Here is a 21,434-nt window from a genome sequence, read left to right on the forward strand (position 1 = left end):
ATTACCCAGAATCTGTCCTTGAGGTGAAGTGGCAAGTTTTATTGTGAATTTCTTGGGATCCTCAGGCATTAAAATGAGTTGACTTTTTCTTCTGGGTTGAGCTTATGCAGAGACTAGATGCCAGTAGTAACCAGGCAAACTTCTGTTCACTGAATTGAATTGGAGGGACTGAAGATAGGCTCTTGTAAAATCAAATCCTAAGTGAGGCAGGATTTCCCGTGTCACTGAGAACTCGAAGACAGATCGGCCAGCTTGTTGTGCAGTTATCACAAACAGGAAGCCTTAACAAAAGATGTCCTATGACTCGTAAAATTTAAAAAGATGGGATTTCAGACTACACCATGGTGACTAGCAATACCCATAGCTTTTGAAAAAAAGAGAGAGAAAGGTAAAGAAAAAGGGAAAAATTACATGTAAATTTGGTATGTAAACTCCTACCAATAGATTACCTACACTATCTGGAAAGATACTTTTTCTTATTTTATATATATACATACATATATATTTTTTGGCTGCACTGGGTGTTAGTTGAGGCACGTGGGATCTTCATTGCCACGTGCGGGATCTTTGTAGCAGCACGTGGGTTCTTAGTTGTGACATGCATGCAGGATCTAGTTCCCTGACCAGGGATCGAACCCTGACCCCCTGCACTGGGAGTGCAGAGTCTTAACCACTGGACCACCAGGGAAGTCCCTATATTATTTTAAATAAGCAATTGGTAATTTAGATCACAACATAATGATTACCTTTATTTTTAGCTATTATTACTGAAACATTCTAGCTGGAATGATAGCTTTTATTAAGTAACTCCCATATACTCTTGACTGTTTAGTCTCTACCTCTTTAAATAATGTTATGTTTTTATTTTATCCTACTTGAGGGTTATGTTTAGTTTCTGGTTGTCTTTGTTAGAGTTATTACTCAGCTAAGTGCTGTACGCAGTCAAATATTAGATACTTTCTTAATCTAACGCTTCTATATCCTCTGATCCCTGAATAACCATAAATAGCTCTTTATACCTTCCAACATAAAGGGTAGTGATGTACTATATATGCTTGGGTTTTCACCAGCAGAGCGTGAAGAGCTGTAAAGGAAGTCTCTAAGACTGATTTTAGCCATGCTTTTCAACCTTTTTTCTGCCCTAACCCGCTTCTAGGATGTGATTCCCTCTCATATGTAACAGAGGTTCACTACCGTGGATATTCTTAACTGAGATTAAGATGAGAGGACATATGGTTTAAAAGAGTCCACCCCATTTCAACCCCCAGTTTCTGATATAGAGGACCTTCCTCCGCATGGAGAATCATTACTTCCAAGACCACACCATGCATTGTTCTTCTTCTTTTTATTAATTACTGATTTTCAGTTTGGCTGTTTGAATATCTAAGAACTAAAAGTCCAGAAAATGGTCAGTATGTTCATATTCCAAACAAGTCCCTGAAGGCTAAGGGTGCAACCCCAGATCCCACCTCTGTTTTGTAGATGGTGGCAGTGATGTGAAACTGTGGCTCACTTTCTACAAAAGCATACTTTCAACTGTTTCAAAAGTCTCTGCCAGGTAGGGACTTCTCTAGTGTAAAATCTAAGATTCCTCCTTGTTGTCAGAGTTTACTCACTCTGCACCAAGGGCAGTTTGGTTTACTCACAAAACTGAAGGCTACTTGTATACCTTTCCAGTGAAAGGTGTACAGGTTCTCTTTTTCTATTTGTGGAAACTTGTGAAACAATCTTTTAACAGAACATACAGTGAATTTCAAGTAGAAATTTTTTTTTAAAAAGAGAATTTTTTTAAAAGATACTATCCACATGGTGACTTTTGTGGATTATAATTCAACTACTTTTGTAAGTACACCTTTAAATTTATCAAAGAAAGATTTCTTGTTCATTGCTGCATCAACTTAAACTGTGAAACTTGTTGGAAGAAAGCTAACAGGCTGGTAAAACAGAAGGCATTAAAGGAGTGACAGACATCAGAAGGAATATTTAGGGTTAAACGAAGCAGTACCACCTCAGGTAAGATGGAAAATATCAATGGAGAGTAGAGCTGAATGAGATATCATGTGAGCCAGGGATTTGAATAGCAGATTCATTAACTCATCTTTCTTGTCACTGGTTTGTTATTAGGAAGTTTTGTGGGATCGTTGATGATAGACACTTAACACTTGCATTGGTTTAGTGATTATTTATTGGACGTATACTAAGTGCTAGGCTGTCTTATGAGCTGGGAATGTTGAATGAAACCATGTGTGAGGTGAACGTGATAACCACTACACTACGGAAATAAGGCCGGTGAATGAATCCATGTGTTTGTTGGTTTGTAAAAATATTATTGTTAATCACTTGAAACATGCAAGTCTAAAGTTGGTCAAAAGATTTCGGGGGGGCTTCTTTGAGGACCTGTTGATTTCAGTGTTAAAAAATAGACATGAATGATTTTTCCCTTTTAGTTTGTATTTCTTTGTCTTTTTAGCTATTTATCCTTCTCCTTTGCCTTCTTTAGTGCCCCCTGACACCCCCAAAATGAAACAAAACAGAAAAACAAACCAAAAAAACTATAAAGAATGGTTTTTCTGGTAAAACAGTCAGTAATTGATAAACATTTAGGTTGACTCTTCTCTCTGACTTGGGTTCTTTAAAAAATGCTTGGCTGCTTAAAAATTAAACTTTTTATTATAGAGCTCTTAAGATAGTGTTGTTGATTTCTGGAGTTAATTTGAGAAGCGAGTAATATAAAAGAACTTATTATGCACCCTGGGTTGGTATTAATGTGGTGTAACCTGTTCCGCTTTGATTTAAGTGAATGTTATTGATTTCATCAGAAGCTGTTTCTCTTCTTAAATGAATTTATGCAGATACTTAACGAGTTCCAAATAAATCCTCTGTTTATGCACAAACTCCTGGATTTTCTTAGGTTGCACACACAGAAACGTGGTTGAAAGGTTATCTGGCTCAGAAAATGTAGTAAGTAAGGCATTTTGTAGGATAAGCTTTCCAATATTCAACTTAAAGCAGATTTTAAAAGTAATTTATCATTTTATATTTGGCTCTCCCTTTAAGTTTCTTCAAGAAAGCTTAGCTATAATTGGAAGCATGTAGTTGGTGTGCGTATGTGCATGTGTGTGTGTGTGTGTGTGTGTGTGTGTGTGTGTTCTAAATAGACAGTTTTTTCCTGGATGTTTGAGTAGCTAATGTAATATAGTTAGCAACATTTTATAATTTTAACAAGTATTTTTTCATATGACTTCCCTTGATTTTCCTTAGTTGTACTTATGTTGATCTTATTCACTTGTTGCATACAAACAAAGGGAAAAGACTGGGACTAGCATAGGGAAGCTGGAACAAATACTTCTTTAAGAGATGAACAGAGGAGTAGGGAAATGCCATGAAACCAAAGTCTAACAATAAGTGCTACTTAGTTCAGGAGAATCAGCTCACCTTTGAAGAAACAAAATTGAAGGTGTAATCATACCATTATAAGTAGGCAGAGTATATCATCTATACTTAAATTACAGTACATTGGGGCTTCCCTGGCAGCGCAGTGGTTAAGAATCTGCCTGCCAACGCAGGGACATGGGTTCTAGCCCTGGTCCTGGAAGATCCCACATGCCGTGGAGCAACTTAAGCCCCTGTGCCACAACTACTGAGCCTGTGCTCTAGAGCCCGTGAGCCACAACTACTGAAGCCCACGTGCCTAGAGCCCGTGCTCTGCAGCAAGAGAAACCATGGCAATGAGAAGTCCACGCACTACAACGAAGAGTAGCCCCCGCTCACTGCAACTAGAGGAAGCCCATGAGCAGCAACGAAGACCCAATGCAGCCAAAAATAAATAAATAAAATAAAATAAAATAAATTACAGTACATCTCTAGTGTCTTTGTTAACATATATGTGTATGTAAGATGCAGACATATGTTGTTTATCGCACAGCAGATAAATTAATATAGGGATGCAGTTATGTGAATGCAAAATTAGACAACTTAAGATGGATGAACGGATCTTTTTTTTTAAAATCCCCAACCTAGTAGGTCTTCTTTAGTGGTTGTTGGAAATATTGATGGCCTGTGTGCTGTGACTCACTGAGCAGTTAAACTGGATAGGCTAAAATGTGTGCAAAAAAGATGAGATTCCTTTTATACTACGTAATTCTGGAATTGGGAGCATTGGTCACTTGGCCTAGTTCATCCACCAGCTGAGGTCCCTCTGAAGGTGGTGGCAGCTTCCGCCTCTATTTCCTATGCTTCCGCTTGTGCTGCTGCCTCTTCTCCTGCCCCTCCTCCAACCCACACTCGCCCCTCCCCTTTCCTCTCTTTCCTATCGCCTCCCTTCCTCCCTTCTTCCTTCCTTTCTTTTTAAATAACTTTACTGAGATATAATCCGCATTCCATACAATTCACCCATTTAGAGCATGCAATTCAAGTGGTTTTAGTGTATTCAGAGAACTGTGCAACTAATCACAGAGCTGCCACAATCTAATTTTAGATCGTCTTATTAGCAATCAATCCCCATTACCCCTTTCTTTCCCCCCAGCGCTAAGCAACCTTTAATCTACTTTCTGTCTCTGTAAACTTACCTGTCCTGAACCTTTCCTATAATGAAATCATATAGCATGTGATCTTTCATGACTGGCTTCCTTCACTTAGCATAATGTTTCCAAAGTTCATTCATGTGGAACACATATCTGCACTTCATACCTTTTTATGATTGAATAATATTCCATCGTGTAGGTGTGCCGTATTTTGTTTATATGCTCATGGATATTTGAGTTGCTTCCATTTTTACTGTTACAACTAATGTATTCACATTCGTCTGCAAGTTTTGTGTGATCATTTGTTTTCACTTCTCTTAGTCATATACCTGGGAGTGGAATTGCTGGGCCATACAGTAACTCTGCATTTCGCTTTTTGAGAAACTGCCAAACCGTTTTCCAAAGGGGCCGCACCGTTTTACCTTCCCACGAACAGTGTGTGAGCGTTCTGATTTCTCCACATCCTCACCATCCCTATGAGTTTTCATATTAGATTAAGTGTTTACCGCTGGTTTCCACCTCCCCGAGTCTCCTATCACTTGTGAATGTGACATGTAGCAGAGCTTCCCAGTGCTCTGATGCTCTGGTGCAGTATCTGGTGTTATTCATGTAGCCTCCAGCTGTAAGCATTGTTGTCTGTTTCCCCCCATATGCTGTTCAAATATTATTTTCAATTTGTACTATGATGTGTAAAAAGTCAGGAAGCAAGGTAAACAGACCCAGAACCAACTCCTTTTTTTGAAACTTTTTAGGCAACTAGGACTAGTTAAAATCTCTAAGATACCTCTTGATGATACCAAATGTGGCAAATTCCAAGTATATACACAGACCAGAGACACTCAGAAAACCCTGCTTGTCAGAACCAAAAGGTTTGCAAAGGTGCCAGGGTTCCTCTGGTGTGCGCTGATATCAACAAATGCAGGCATGCCCTCTGCGGAGCATGCGTCATTGTTATCTCTGTAATTATGGCTGGCTCAGTCCTCTGAGAATTAGATCCTCAAGACTGAATCAGAATTAAATCTTGTCTTGGAAAGTGCTTGGTGGTCAGGTTGCTTTCACTCCTTCACTACTGAAAAGAACGCTAGTTATGATTGAAAGGCTTCGTCGGAGTTGAGGTTATTATACGTGAGAAGCATTTTATCTCTGTTTGCTTTTATCCCCCTGCAAGAATCCTAACTCAGTGCAGTTCCTAAACGGAACAGTGCTTTGGGGACCTATGAAAAAGGCAGTCTGCAGGAATTGTTAATTATTTCTAAAAATAACTCCGGGAGACAGGCTAATGGTAATGACTGGGTTCTGGTACTTTATGGTTATAGCAACCACATTTATATATTTTGATTTCCTCCCCTAATGCTTAATTATCTCCATGTGGGCATTATCATGGTGTGTCATTGAAAGTATTAAAAATTTAATTAATTGCTTGACAGTTATAGCTTGTGGAAACTACAATAGTGGTAATCTTTTTACATTTTTAATTTTTGGTTCAAATAAACCTAACTAATCACAGAGTAACCACAAAATCTTCAAATGGCAAATTAGACACTATAAAGTATAGCTACCAACTGCAGATTTTAGTGTTTTTATATTCCATAGCAACAAACTGCTAAGTCTAAAAAAAAAAAGTCAGCTACAGCATTCTGTGTCTTCCTGATCTCTACTATGTATATTCTACTAGAAGATTTTAAGCTTTGTCATAGAAATATGGCTGAAATCACAAATTTTTAAAACATGTATTCAGACAAGGCAAATATTTAATTATAAACTACAGAAGTTCAATATATTGAATGTGTGTTTGCATTTTATTGTCAGATGGTATAAAATTTTATTAGTTTTCTATAGTAATCATTGCTTAGGCTGGTTTATGGTGATTTTCTTATTATATTACCATTAGTTCTTTACATGGATCTGGGAGTGTATCTAATAAGATGATTAGAGTTTACCATTTAGTTAATCTGAAAATGAATAGATTTTTAAAATTAATTTTAATGGTCTTTGGCATTGTAGAGCAATGAGTCTAACTTAGTTTTTTAAAGGAAAAGATTTTACATAATATTTTAGTATCGCCTTCTCTATCATTTCAGGTAAGACCAGAAATCCAAATTCCTGATGACCTAGATGAAGATGAGGAGGGTGATGAAAAGGACGTGGATCTTTCCATTCCTGGTTCTTGCTATCTCAAACTGTTGTCACTCACTGCTCCTTCCGTTTTACCAGGTGACTCCTATTTTGTGTCAGGGAAGCTAGCATTTTTTTTAGTGATTTTAACTGTCTGATTAATTGTGCTCTTTTGTGATGAACACATATTATAGCTTACTTTAATCTTAAATACTTATTTTCTATGTGTCTTATAGGGACTGCTTGAGGTAGTATGGTGTTCAAAAACACACTGAAAAATGTTAGACTCAAGTAAAAATAAACTGGAGAACTAGTTTAGACAACCATTTTCACTGAAAAATTTAAATTCATCTCAAAAGTTAAATTTATTCTACAAGACAAATTTTCAGTGAGACTTTAAGTCACTGATTCAAATGGTTCTTTAGCTTATTTATATAAGATAACTGAAAAGATCATTAGAATCTTCAGAAATTTCCTGGGTAGTTTCATCATTAGAAATATATTCTTCCTAAAGAAATGGTGGTACCAGTATTTGAGAGCTATACATTAATGCTTTTAAAAAATAGATTAACTTAAAAAAAAATAGATTAACTTGTATGGTCGTTCAGCAATTTTTTTTTCCAGCTTTGATATAAAGCGTACAGGACCTTGACATTTTAAAAAATTATTCTAATTATACCTAGTTGTTCTAATTCAATAGTAGCCAACATTTTCCCAAGCATGCATCTATTACCTTATTCTGTCCCAAATCTACCCTGAATGTTCATGGATGTAAAAATTTAATTTCTCAAAATTAAGTTCAATAAACACAAGAAATGTCATCTTTATCTTCTCAGTCATAATCTCAGTAGCCTGTAATGTTAGAAGTTTTTATCCTTGGTTTCATCCCACATGGAGATTCCTGAGGAATTCAGCCAAGTATATAGTAGTATTTCTTGCTAGACAAAGCTCCTGTCCCAAATTCCTGCCTCCTTTCATTAGAGAAAACCGAACGGTACAACTTAGACAGAGTCCACCTTTTCTTTTCTCCTGATGTCCAGAACAAGCCTTAAGGACTTGTTCCCTTTTTCTTTCTCCTGATCGTCCCCACTTCCTACCTGAAGGCTCTTCAGAGTCTAGGACCTCCCCTGCGGTTAATAGTAAGCCCAAGGAAGAAGAAAGCCATCAGTTATCCAAAGTTCCTCCTGTATCCCAGAATAACCTTAGAGTTCAAAGTCCTCTTGGGTTTTTGCATTCATGGTATTTTACTTTCATTTAAACTACTCTCAGGGCTGGAATTATTTGATAATCCTTAATTCTCTGAAGAGCTTGACAAGTAGACAAATTTTCATTCCTGGGTTAGTCTTCGTGTAGATGTGTACTTATCTCTTGACGTGTATCAGCTTTTACCAGAATAGGGTGTCTTCTGAGAAAGCATGAAATTCTTTCCTCACAAGTGCATGATTCTTAGGTCCATTCTGAAAAGTCTATACTCCTCCCAAGCTTGAAGCAGTCGTACATGTGCATGTACATACAGGAATTGAAATGTATGACCTGCAGTTGGATATTACTCACACTTTTCATTTAGATGATGTGTTGATCAGGGTCTTCGCAGGAAATTCAGAGAGAGTAATTGAGAGTTTAATAAAGGGACTGCTTAAAGGTGTGTTATCAAGGTTAAAGGAAATTCACAAGCGATGGTGAATCATCTAAGAATGGTTAATGTCCCTCAGCCTGAAGAGGTAGGGGAAGGGAGCAGTTAGGAGAATAAGAGAGAGCTTCTGTGTCATAAGAAGCTCCTAAGGGGAGCAAGGCCCTTCAAAAGAGGGATGCAGACCACCTGGGGCGGTCCTGCAGGAGGGTGTCTGGGGATTACATGCTCTCACCTCTGTTTGCACCCTGTGATCTCCTGCCAGTGTCTCCCATTGGATGAAGCCAACTAAAAGCCAGAGGACAAGGGAGTCTGATGATGCAGTTGTGAAAGGTTATTCTTCCGGGGCACAGAGTAGGGTTGAGAGCGTGGATCTGGAGGGGTAAATAGAAAACATACTACACAGGTGTTCTCTGGGCTTTGAATAGAGAAGCTTTGTTGCACCTAGGAAAGTTCTATATAGGAATGACAGAACTGGGTACATAATACATGTTCCAGTGAGTACTTCTGCCTTTAATTTAATCGTGGTTATTTAAAGGAGACTTTTAGACCTATTCAGAATGAAATTCTAGTTTAGGTAGACAGACTCTTGCTTTTTGTTCCTATAATAAGAGGCACCTGTGGTGGTTTCCTTTTTTGTTTTCCATATGATTTGTTTAGCTTTAATTTTTGTTGTTTTTGTTTCTGCATTGGGCAACCTCTAGTGGTCCTTAGGAAAATAACACTTGAATATAAACCTATAGTGCTAATCAGGTATTTTGTTTGGATACCCTATTGTCTTCTGATCCCACATTACTGCATTACCTTATAATAAGTGAAGATGTCAAGCAATAAAGAGCTTGGGCTTAATTAGAAGGAACACAAACAAAGAAATAATGAATTAATTTTTTAAAATACGTGTACTGATATTACTGCAGAATGGTGGATAGTCATAAAGGGCCTCTCTGAAAATATCTAAATGACAGGAAGGCGCCAGTCACGTGGACGTTGGGGATTAGTGTGTTCCAGGTGGAAGAAATGGCAAGTGCAGTGGCCTTGACTTAGATACGAACTTTGTGTTATTGAGGAATGGAAAAAAAGGCCTTGTGGAAGTGTGTCTTTAACACAGCTAGGAAGGAAGGTGGGTGGTAGAGATGAGGTCACGGGGAGAGTCAGGGGCTAGGTCATAGAAGGCCTTGATCATTGTCAGACGTCTTGACGTTATTCTATGTACAGTGAAAAAGCATTGAAAGATGTTAGGGAAGGAAATGACATAAAACTCTAGCTTCTTTCTGGGTAGAGGATGGTTTAGAGGAGTGGTCATGAGGAGAAGAAACCAAGAACTAGTTTTTAAATTTATCCAGATGAGGAAGACAGAAGATAATGACTGGGCAAGTAGCAGTGAAAATGGAGAGAAACTGATGGATTTGAGATATATTTTTAAAGGTAGATCTGAAACGACTTGCTGCATATAAGGAGTGTGAGAAAGAGAGGAGTTAAGAATGACTAAGTTTTTAGGCTTGAGTTACTGGGTGCCATATTCTGGTTTGGGGAAGACTACAAAAGGGCTGGGAATCAAGAATTGTTTTTTTACTTTGTGAAATTTGACATGAAGTATAGCTAAGTTGTTGTTGGTGGTGTGTGTGTGTATGAGTTAAGAATGAATGTTTCTCTTCTAGCATACTATATTCACTCTACTTTTGGTCTCCTTTTATTTCTTTCAGCTTTGGAGGAATTTTTTACATCACTTGTGAAGCAAGAAATGGTGAATATGCCCCGTGGGGTGTATCACTCTGCATTAAAAGGAGGTGCCCGCTTAGATCAAGGAAAGACTGTAGCAGGAATCCCCAATTTTATGTTGAAAATGTATGAAACAAACAAGCAGCCGGGTTTGAAACCTGGCCTTGCGGGTAAGCACAATACATAGTATCACGGTACAGGATTTTAATGTGATGATTTAAGTTTCTCTTCCAAGTAGGGTGTAATAGGGCATGGAAAGGCATTGCTGCTGCTGCTAACGTCTAGACACAGCTGGATAAATTACAAAAATGAATCACATTTTAAAGCCATCAGAGAACTGTAGAAACAAAGACATAGATAAAACAAAGAATAGACTGAAGTTATGGAATGGAGAGAACATTTTAGATTGTTCCCTATGGACCTGTCCCACGCCCCGGCCCCTACCCCATGGGAGATATTCACTGATTCTGGTTGTGGGCTGGGATTGGGTATTGGCCCAGGAAGAGGCCTGTTGGAGGATAGAGAAACCAGTAAAGCTTTTAATGGTTTCATGGGACTAGGCTGACGTGATGATTAATTTTGTGTGTCATCTTCATTGGGCTAAGTGATGCTCAGATAACTGGTAAGTATTATTTCTGAGTGTGTTTCCAGAAGAGGTTAGCGGTAGGATCAGTAGACTGAGTAAAGAAGATCACCCTGAGCAGTGTGGGTGGGCAACATCCAATCCATTGAAGACCTAACTAGAACAAAAAGGTAGAGGAAGGGTGAATTTGCTCTCTTTGCTTGAGCTGGGAGATCCATCTTCTCCTGCCTTTGGACATTGGTGCTCCTGGTTCTTGGGCTTTCTGACTCAGACTGAATTGCACCAGAGGCTTTCCTCGTTCTCTAGTTTGCAGACAGTAGATCGTGGGACTTCTCAGCCTCAAAAATCTTGGGAGTCAATTCCCATAATAAATCTCCTCTTGCTTATCTACATATCTGTACCTATATATATCCTGTTGGTTATGTTTCTCTGAAGATTCTAATACAGGTGACAAACTGGAGATCTTCCTCATAAGCAATTTGGTGACTTTTGAATTTGCACTGAAAGTTAAAGAACTAGGCTGATGCTTCTGAGAGGCAGTGAAATCTCCAGTCTTGTGTTGCTTAGGAAAGAAAGACTGGCTAGGAGAATGGGCCTGAAAACAAAGCACACAAGTAGTGAATTGATACTGAGATCTACAGCTCTTTTCACCTGGATGCACTTACTAATGTTGGCCTCAGATAGAGGCTGAAATTCAGGCTTGACCTTAACAAGAGGCTGGTGCAGGAGGCAGAGAAGCCAACAGAGATCATGACATTTATGTGGTAACCTGAGTGACAAGACTGGGGACTTGAGACCCTTCAAACACACAGCCTGTTTCTCCCTTAAGATATTTGTCAAATTTTGCAGCTTTGTGGGAAGTTAAAATCTAAGCTGAAAACTTCTGAGGACAGATACAAATCTCTGAATCTCCCATAATCTTTCTGTATTGAAGAGTCAAAGACCGATTAGACTGTCAGTTGAAAATCTTGAGGAGGCATGCCTTAGGAACAGGGTTGAAACAGAGGTAGACTGAGATTTACCAAAGCTATAGTCAAGCCTAACTCAGTTAAATCCCTCATTCACCTGAGATGATCTGTTCTTCACTCTGTCTGCCTAACAGAGGAGAAAATCCTCTGATTAAAAAAATAATAATATCATTTAGACTTTCTGTGGTTCTTTCATATACTGTCCAGTGAAAAAGTGCTAGACATATGAAAAAGGAAGAAGCTGGAAATGAAGGGAATATTTCATGGAGATAAAGAAGTCAGTCCATTAGAAAAGTATCACAATTCTAATCAATGTGCCAAAATAACAGAGTTTCAAACTATATGACAAAAATTAGCAGAACTGGGCTTCCCTGGTGGCGCAGTGGTTGAGAGTTCACCTGCTGATGCAGGGGACACGGGTTCGTGCCCCGGTCCGGGAAGATCCCACTGAGCCTGCGCGTCCAGAGCCTGTGCTCCACAATGGGAGAGGCCACGACAGTGAGAGGCCCGCGAACCGCCCCCCCCAAAAAAAAAATTAGCAGAACTAACTAAATAGACAAATCCACAATGATAGCGGAAAACTCTTAAACAGCTTTTTCAATGGTATGATGAACAAGCAGACAAAAAAATCAGGTTCACAAAATATATGAATAATACTATGAACAAACTTTACTTAAGTGACATATGGAACATTGTATCTTATAGTGATAGAATTTGTATGCTCTTTAACTGTACATTGGAAACTTATCAAAATGGTCATATAGCAGACCATACATTTCAACAAATTTCAAAATATTGAAGTCATTGAGTCTGTCCTCTGATAACAATGGGATTAAGCTAAACTAAATAACAAAAAGATAACTAGAATTTCTCCACTCGCCTGGAAATTGAACAGTACACTTATAAATCATCCATGGATCAAAGAAAAAAATCAAAATGGAAATCAGAAAATATTTTGAACTGAATGATAATGAAAATATGCCAAATTACAACTTGTGGGATGCAGCTAAAATCGTGTTAATAGGTGATAAAAACTCTCCAGAAAGTGGGCATAGAGAGAACCTACCTGAACATAATAAAGGACATATACAGCAAACCCACAGCAAACATCATTCTCAATGGTGAAAAACTGAAAACATTTCCTCTAAGATTAGGAACACAACAAGGATGTCCACTCTTGTCACTATTGTTCAACATAGTTTTGGAAGTCCTAGCCACGGCAATCAGAGAAGAAAAAGAAATAACAGGAATACAAATTGGAAAAGAAGTAGTAAAACTGTCACTGTTTGCAGATGACATGTACTGTACATAGATAATCCTAAGGATGCCACCAGAAAACTACTAGAACTAATCAATGAATTCAGTAAAGTTGCAGGATACAAAATTAATGAACAGAAATCTCTAGCATTCGTACACACTAACAACGAAAGATTAGAAAGAGAAATTAAGGAAACAATCCCATTCACCATTACAACAAAAAGAATAAAATATATAGGAATAAACCTACTGAAGGAGGTAAAAAACCTGTACTCAGAAAACTATAAGACACTGATGAAAGAAATCGAAGATGACACAAACAAATGGAGAAATATACCATGTTCTTGGATTGGAAGAATCAATATTGTGAAAATGACTCTACTACCCAAAGCAATCTACAGATTCAACGCAATCCCTATCAAATTACTAATGGCATTTTTTACAGAACTAGAACAAAAAATCTTGAAATTTGTATGGAGACACAAAAGACCCCGAAAAGCCAAAGCAATCTTGAGGGAAAAAAATGAAACTGGAGGGGGCTTCCCTGGTGGTACAGTGGTTGAGAGTCTGCCTGCCGATGCAGGGGACACGGGTTCGTGCCCCGGTCCAGGAAGATCCCACATGCTGCGGAGCAGCTAGGCCCGTGAGCCATGGCCGCTGAGCCTGCGCATCCAGAGCCTGTGCTCCGCAACGGGAGAGGCCACAACAGTGAGAGGCCCGCGTACTGCAAAAAAAAAAAAAAAAAACCAAAAAAAACCCCTTAAAAATAGAATTACTGTATGACCCAGCAATCCCACTACTGGGCATACACCCAGAGAAAACCATAATTCAAAAAGATACATACACCCCAATGTTCATTTCAGCACTGTTTACAATAGCCAGGTCATGGAAGCAACCTAAATGTCCATTGACAGACGAATGGATAAAGAAGATGTGGTACATATATGCAATGGAATATTACTCAGCCATAAAAAGGAACGGAATTGGATCATTTGTATAGACATGGATGGACCTAGAGACTGTCATACAGAGTGAAGTAAGAAAGAGAAAAACAAATATCGTATATTAACGCATATATGTGGAATCTAGAAAAATGGCACAGATGAACCAGTTTGCAAGGCAGAAATAGACGGAAGTAGAGAACAAACATATGGACACCAAGGAGGGAAAGCGAGGGTCGGGGGTGGTGGTAGTGGGAAAAAAAAAATCTTTTGAAGTCTTATAATTTCCATTTCATTAAAAATTATCTGCTTTACCTGTAAAAAAAAACAACAACAGTGTTAGTAGGAAATTTGTACCCTTAATGCATATACTGAAAAAAGAAGAAAGGAAAACAATTATAGTTTAAGCTTCTCTTTCAAGAAACTTGGAGAAGAACAGCAAATTAAACTTAAAGAAATGATGAAGGAATAATAAAGATAGGATTAAAAATCAGTGCAATAGGAAACACAGGAAATAAAGAAAATAAGCAAAGCCAAAGGTGATTCTTTGAAAAGTTTAATGAGGACTTCCCTGGTGGTGAAGTGGTTAAGAATCTGCCTGTCAGTGCAGGGGACACAGGTTCCATCCCTGGTCTGGGAAGACCCCACACGCCACGGAGCAACTAAGCCCGTGCACCACAACTACTGAGCCTGCGCTCTAGAGCCTGCGAGCCATGACTACTGAGCCTGTGCGCCACAAGTACTGAAGCCCACGGGCCCTAGAGCCCACGTGCCACAACTACTGAGCCCACGTGCTGCAAGTACTGAAGGCTTTGCTCCTAGAGTCCTTGCTGCACAATAAGAGAAGCCACTGAAATGAGAAGCCTGTGCACCACGACGAAGAGTAGCCCCCACTCACCACAACAAGAGAAAGCCCACGCACAGCAACAAAGACCCAAGGCAGCCAAAAATAAATAAAAATGAAAAATAAATAAATAAATAAAAAACGCTACTAGTTTAAAAAAAAAGTTTAAGAAAATAGATAAAGCTGTTGTAAGGCTGGACAAAAAAATAGAGAAATATAGATCACCTGTATCAGGAACAACAAAGAAGACATCACTTCAGACCCTACAGCATTCAAAACATTAAAGAATATTTTGAAGAACTTTTAGCCAATGAATTTCACAGTTTAGATGAGATGTAGAAATTTGTCAAAATATAAAACTTTGCAAAACTGACAGAAGGAGAAATAGACTATATGAATAGTTTGATATGTATTAAAGAAATTGAATCTGTAGCAACCTTCCCACAAAGAAAACCTAGGTGCAGATGGCTTCCTTGGTGAAGTCCTCAAAAAACTTAAGGGAGAAATAACAGTGGTCTTTATAAACTTCAACCGAGAAAAAAAAAAAAGAGAACACTCTTGATTGAGATCAGCATAATCTTGACACCAAGTAGAAGAAGAGAATAGTAAAGGCCAATCTCTTCCATGAACATAGTTGCAAAAATTCCACCAAAGTATGTTAGAAAAGGGAGGAAAAAAGGGAGAGTGAATGTATGTGAGTGCAGGTATGAAGGAAAACTAGTCCACTTATGGGTAGAAACTAAAGGAACCCATATTATTCAGGAGTTCACAAAGACTGACATGCACAAGCATTTCTCTTTCATTGAAATTTGTTTTTAAAGAAAAGCTTAATAGAATTTCTAGAAGTAACAGTTCACAAAATTTAAAATAAGACATGATTTGAAATCTTCTCATTTATTTACAAATGAATAAGGCTTGTCAGTAAGTGATCGTTTCAATATGGTAACTTCTTATAGCTCTATTTTTTATTCACAGTTAAAAATCATAATTTGTTTAGCATATTCTTTTAATTTCTAAATCTCTCTATACAGATTGATTGAATATGGATTACTGAGGCCCTAATTAATGAGTTTTGCCATAAGCAATGTTTTTATTTTTTTTTAAGGTGGTATGCTGTTTTGTTATGATATTTCAATGTATCAGAGTAAAGATGGCAAACCATTGAATAGACTGATGGCCAATAGAGGGCGAAGTTTCAAGCAGACTTCACTCGCTCTAGTGCATGAGGTAGGTGCCTTCCCATGCTCTGTAACAGGTTCTTCTTGCTTATATATGTTTTGGGGTTTCCCTCCTTCACTTTATGCCCATGAGATTTAGTGTGTGTTTGGGAATTATTTTTCTCTTTATCATAATTAATTTAAGTGGCTTTTAAAGACAACCAGAATAATTGAGCCAACTGAATACTAAAATATTTTGAGGTATTTCTCAAAGAAACTGGCATGCTTCCCCACTGTTCAGCCTATTAAGGAGTAGTATCTTGGAATTTGGTTTATTTCATCAGTATTTAACTTCTGTATTTCAGAATAAATACCAATTTATTATTTAAAGAAATAATTTTGCCTGTTTCTTAATTGTGATCCTTTGAAAGTATGTAGAGCACCAGTGTTTATATTTTGGGAATTAACAGTAAATAATAGAGTTTAGGGAAAAAAACAACAACCTATGGTTTTAGTGTTTATTTAATTTTTCTTTTAGACCACCCTTTTAAAATAAAGTTACGTTATTTTTTGCTTGAAATCTGATCGTTGCAGATGGTAGCAATACGAGAGGGAAGAGGGAAGTTGTAAAGCACTTGGGAAATTTGTTTTTTTGGTTTTTTTAAAAATTTTATGACAGTTATTCAGTTATATATAAATTAATATGTATGAATGAATAACAAAACAAAATATCACAGCAAAGAGGTTTATTTTACCTAATTTAAACATAAGTTATATACAAATTATAAATGAAAATATATAAATTGTAAAAATTTTAAAGGATATGAGGTAAAAATAGTGCTGCTACAGTATGTTTGTATTAAATCTTATTTTGAGACATAATTTATAAATCTTGGCATCACTAATTTGATTTGATTATATTCTGTGTCATACCAATTGCCACCAATTAGCATAGCCAGGTTTTTTGTTTATTTGTTTTTTGGCCGTGCACATGCATGGCATGAGGGATCTTAGTTCCCTGACCAGGGATTGAAGCCGTGCCCGCTACAGTGGAAGTGCAGAGTCTTAACCACTGGACTGCCAGGGAAGTCCCAGCATAGCCAGATTTTATAGACCCACCTCTATCCTAGCCACCCATATTAGTTTTATATATTTAGTTAGAATTGAAATTATGTAAATATTTGGTTCAGAACCTTTTTTGTCTAACACAGTGTCTTTATTTAACTAAGGAGGGAAGAAAGATCTGGGGAGAGCAGTGTTTCTCTGGGAAGAAGAGAGGTTTAATTTCATAAAAGAGGAAAAAGCATAGGTAATTTCTAGATTTGTTCTCCCTAGCATATTATTTGTTGGTATGGAGAAGAGAGAGATTTGGTACCTTTTTGGGTTTTAAAGCTGTGGACTTAACGTGGGTAACCAAATTGTTAAGTATTAATGGAAGCCTAACTTTAAAAGTACCATCAGAAAAGAAACAAAAAAAGTGTTAATGTGGAGGTAGCAGAAGACACCTAATAAATTCAGAAAATGGAATCAGAACTTATGAGGTGTACCTTAGATGTGAACAGAGAAAATATTTGGGTTATGATACTTGTTGCTTGTATTTTAGAATGCCTAGAAAATTTCAAGAGATGAGAAAAGATCATAATTTTAGGAGTCAATTGGAAGACACATGAGACAGAATTCTGCCAAATCTATGGTAGGATTTTGTTTGGATTCATTTTCTGCTTACTATAATCCATTTTTTAAAAAAAGAGATAGAGAATGAGCCATGCAGTTTCTCAGACTGACAACAAATAAGAATTTTAAGAGCTAGTTAATAGGTATAACAATTGCAATAATAATAGCTAATAACCAGCTCAGATGCTTCAAAATTTGCCATGCATATATTAATTCATTTAATCTCTATATTCACACTATGAGGTTGGTACTGTTAATGTGCATGACACAGGTGAGTAGAGGAGCCTGGAAGTTGAACCCAAGAAGTATGATTACCCAGTTCTTGAACTACCTTGTACCATCCCAGGGCAATCAGAGAACAATTTTAAAATACCTTTGGTTTTTTCCAGGATGACTCTAGTATTTCCTAACTCTCCTCCTTTCTTCTAGTGTTTCTTTTGTAGCAGTCCCTTTGGTATTTTTCCAGCTGAAGTTTCTTCAGACTTTGCTTAGGTTCCCATCACTGCTCTGTTCTGAGTCTTTTTGTTTTTAAAAAGCCTGTCGTCATTATTTCAATCTGTGTATTAATTTACCCATTGATGGACCTTTGGGTTGTTTCTACTTTTTCCAGATTATGACTAAAGCGGCTATAAACATTATCATACAGGTGTATGTGTGGACATCTGTTTTCATTTCTTTTGAGTAAATAACTACCTAAGAATGGGATTGCTAGGTCTTTTGGTGAGTGAATGTAAGAAACTACCCGACTGTTTTTCTAGTGACTGTCCCATTTTGAGTGCCCACCGGCAATGTAAGGGAGTTCTGGTTGCTCTGCCTTCCTTGCCAGTGCTCAATATGGTCAGCTTTTTAAATTTAGCAGTTCTCATAGTGGTTAGTGGTTTCCCTTTTGTGGTTTTTAATTCGTGTTTTTTTTTAATGACTGCTGATGTTGAACATCTTTTCATGTATTTATTCACCATTCATATTTTTTCTTCCATAGAGTGTTCTGTTCTTTTGCCCATTTTTAATCCAGGTTTTTTGTTTTCAAATGAGAGTTCTTTATATATTCTGGATGTTTTTTAAATTAGAAATGTGTTTTGCACATGTTTTTACCTACTCTGTAACTTTTCATTTGTCTTTTGAAGAGAAGATCTTTAGTTTTGAAGAATTTCTCAAGTTTTTTTTATGGTTCTTGCTTTTTGTCCTACCCCAAGTCTCAAAGTTTTTCTGCTTTTTTTTCCCCCGTGTTCTCTTTTTTTTTTAATTAAAAAAAAATGAGGTATAATTTATGTACCGTAAAGTTCACTCATTTAATGTGTGCAAGTCAGTGGTTTTAGTATATGCACAGAGTTGCATAGCCATCACCACAATCAATTTTAGAATATTTTCATCATAATGAAAAGGAACTCTGTACCCATTAGCAGTCACTCTCCATTTTCCTCACATCCCAGCCTTCAGCAACCACGAATCCACTTTCTTTCTGTGTAGTTTTGCCAGTTTTAGACATTTTATATAAATGGGATCATGCAATATGTGGGTTTTTTGGTATGGGTTTTTTTACTTAGTATAATGTTTTCAAGATTTATATGTACTATAGTATGTATCAGCAGTTCATTCCTTTTTACAGCTGAATAATATTCCATTGTATGAATATATCATATATAGTTTATCCATTGATCACTTGATGGATCGCCTGAGTTTTCTTGTAGAAGAAGCTTTATGGTTTAAGATTTACATTTTAGCCTATGATTATTTGAGTTAATTTTTCATAAGGTATGAGTTATACTTGTTGAGTATACCATCCTTTCTTCACCGAGGCACCTTTGTCAAAAAATCATTTGTCGGGCTTCCCTGGTAGTGCAGTGGTTGAGAGCCCACCTGCCAATGCAGGGGACACGGGTTCGTGCCCGGGTCCAGGAAGATCCCACATGCCACGGAGCGGCTAGGCCCGTGAGCCATGGCCGCTGAGCCTGCGCATCCGGAGCCTGTGCTCCGCAATGGGAGAGGCCACAATAGTGAGAGGCCCGCGTACCACAAAAAAAAAAAAAAAAAAAAATCATTTGTCCATATATGTATGGGTCTATTTCTGTACTTAATCTTGTTTCATTGTTCTAAGTGTGTAGACTTTCATCAAAACCACACAGTTTCACTACTGTTGCTTTATAATAAGTCTTGAAATCAAGTAATATGACTCTTCCAATTTTGGTTTAAATTTGGCTGTCTTAAGCCCTTTGCTTTTCCACATAAATTTTATTTATTTATTTATTTATGGCTGTGTTGGGTCTTCATTGCTGCGCACGGGCTTTCCTTAGTTGCGCAATCGGGGGCTACTCTTCGTTGGCGGTGTGTGGGCTTCTCATTGCAGTGGCTTCTCTTGTTACAGAGCATGGGCTCTAGGCACATGGGCTTCAGTAGTTGTGGAGCACAGGCTCAGTAGTTGTGGCGCGCGGGCTTCAGTAGTTGTGGTGTGCGGGCTCTAGAGCTCAGGCTCAGTAGTTGTGATGCATGGGCTTAGTTGTTCCATGGCATGTGGGATCTTCCCAGACCAGGGCTCGAACACGTGTCCCCTGCATTGGCAGGCGGATTCTTAACCACTGTGCCACCAGGGAAGCCCTCCACATAAATTTTAAATCAGCTTTGAGAAGCTACAAAAAAAGCCTGCTGTAATTTTGGTAGAAATGCAAATTGAATTTGTAGATCAATTTGGGAGAGAATTGACATCTTAATAATATTAAGTTTTCAACCCATACACAAGGTATATTTCTCTATTATCTTAGATCATGTTTTATTGTTTTCTTACTACAAATCTTGCACATATTTTGTTAAATTTAATAAGTATTGCATATCCCTAAGTATTTTTATGCTAGTGCGATTAGACTGTTTTTTGGTTTGTCTTAATTTCCAACTGCTCATTGCTAGAATATAAACATGTTATTGATACTTTTTTATGGCCTTACTAAACCCACTTACATTTTCTTGTAGCTTTTTTGTAGATTCTTTTTGTTTTTCATTGTAATGTTGCCTATGAATATAGATTGTCATACTGTTTTTCTCTTGGATCTGTATGCCTTTGATTTCTTTTTCTTGCCTGATTGCACTGTGTAGGACCCTTTGGTGTGGTTGAATAGCAGTGGTGAGAGCAGAAATTCTTATCTTGTTAACAGTCTTGGGGGAAAGCATTCAGTGTCTTAATATTAAATATGATGTTATATTTAGTTTATTTTAGTGTAGAGATTTTGTAGATATCCTGTATTAGGTTGATGAAGTTTCCTTTTATTCCTAAATTGTTAAGGGGTTTATTACAAATAGATGTTTAATTTTGTCAAATATTTTTTCCCTACATTTATTGAAATGATTGTATACTTTTTTGGTTTGTTGATATGATGAATTATTTCATTATTATTATTTTTGCGGTATGCAGGCCTCTCACTTTTGGGGCCCCTCCCGTTGCGGAGCACAGGCTCCAGACGCTCAGGTTCAGCGGCCATGGCTCACGGGCCCAGCCGCTCCGCGGCATGTGGGATCTTCCCGGACTGGGGCCTGAACCCGTGTCCCCTGCATCGGCAGGCAGACTCTCAACCACTGAGCCACCAGGGAAGCCCCATATGATGAATTATCTTGATTGATTTTCTAATGTGAACCAAATCTGCATTCCTAGGATAAACTCCACTTGATTATAATGAAGTATCCTATTTATTTATTGCTGAATTTGATTTGCTAATAATATTTTGTTAAGGATTTTTGCATCTTTGCACCTATGAAGGGTATGGTTCTGTAGTTTCCTTGTAATACCTTTGCCTGATGTGTTATCAGGATAATGCTATCCTAATAAATAATTTTTCCTAAAATGGGCAGTAGAATTTTCTAGTGAAAATTCTGGGCTTGGAGTTTTCTTTAGGAATGTTTGTAACTATGAATTCAATTTATTTAATACATGAAGCTATTTATCTATCCATCTATCCCTACTAATCCTGAAGTGGGGATTTGGGTGGCACAGCATACATGACAATTAGCCTGTCTCTCTCCTTTTTTAAAGTGTAAATT

At 37.6% G+C, this 21,434-nt stretch overlaps 2 protein-coding genes across 2 annotated transcripts in view; one reads left to right on the top strand and one right to left on the bottom strand.

The window, feature by feature from the left end:
- Positions 1 to 21,434, bottom strand: part of HACD4 (3-hydroxyacyl-CoA dehydratase 4) — an 807,943-nt gene that overhangs the window by 636,039 nt on the left and 150,470 nt on the right. The gene's annotated exons all lie outside the window — the stretch shown is intronic.
- FOCAD (focadhesin) overlaps positions 1 to 21,434 on the top strand; it is a 290,793-nt gene that overhangs the window by 178,726 nt on the left and 90,633 nt on the right. The window contains exons 18-20 of the mRNA XM_060155133.1: positions 6,605 to 6,737; positions 9,972 to 10,157; positions 15,686 to 15,807. Coding sequence (XP_060011116.1) covers positions 6,605 to 6,737; positions 9,972 to 10,157; positions 15,686 to 15,807 — 441 coding nt within the window. The remainder of the gene's footprint in view (positions 1 to 6,604; positions 6,738 to 9,971; positions 10,158 to 15,685; positions 15,808 to 21,434) is intronic.

This window comes from Lagenorhynchus albirostris, chromosome 7, assembly GCF_949774975.1.
Source record: "Lagenorhynchus albirostris chromosome 7, mLagAlb1.1, whole genome shotgun sequence".
Lineage (NCBI taxonomy): Eukaryota > Metazoa > Chordata > Mammalia > Artiodactyla > Delphinidae > Lagenorhynchus > Lagenorhynchus albirostris.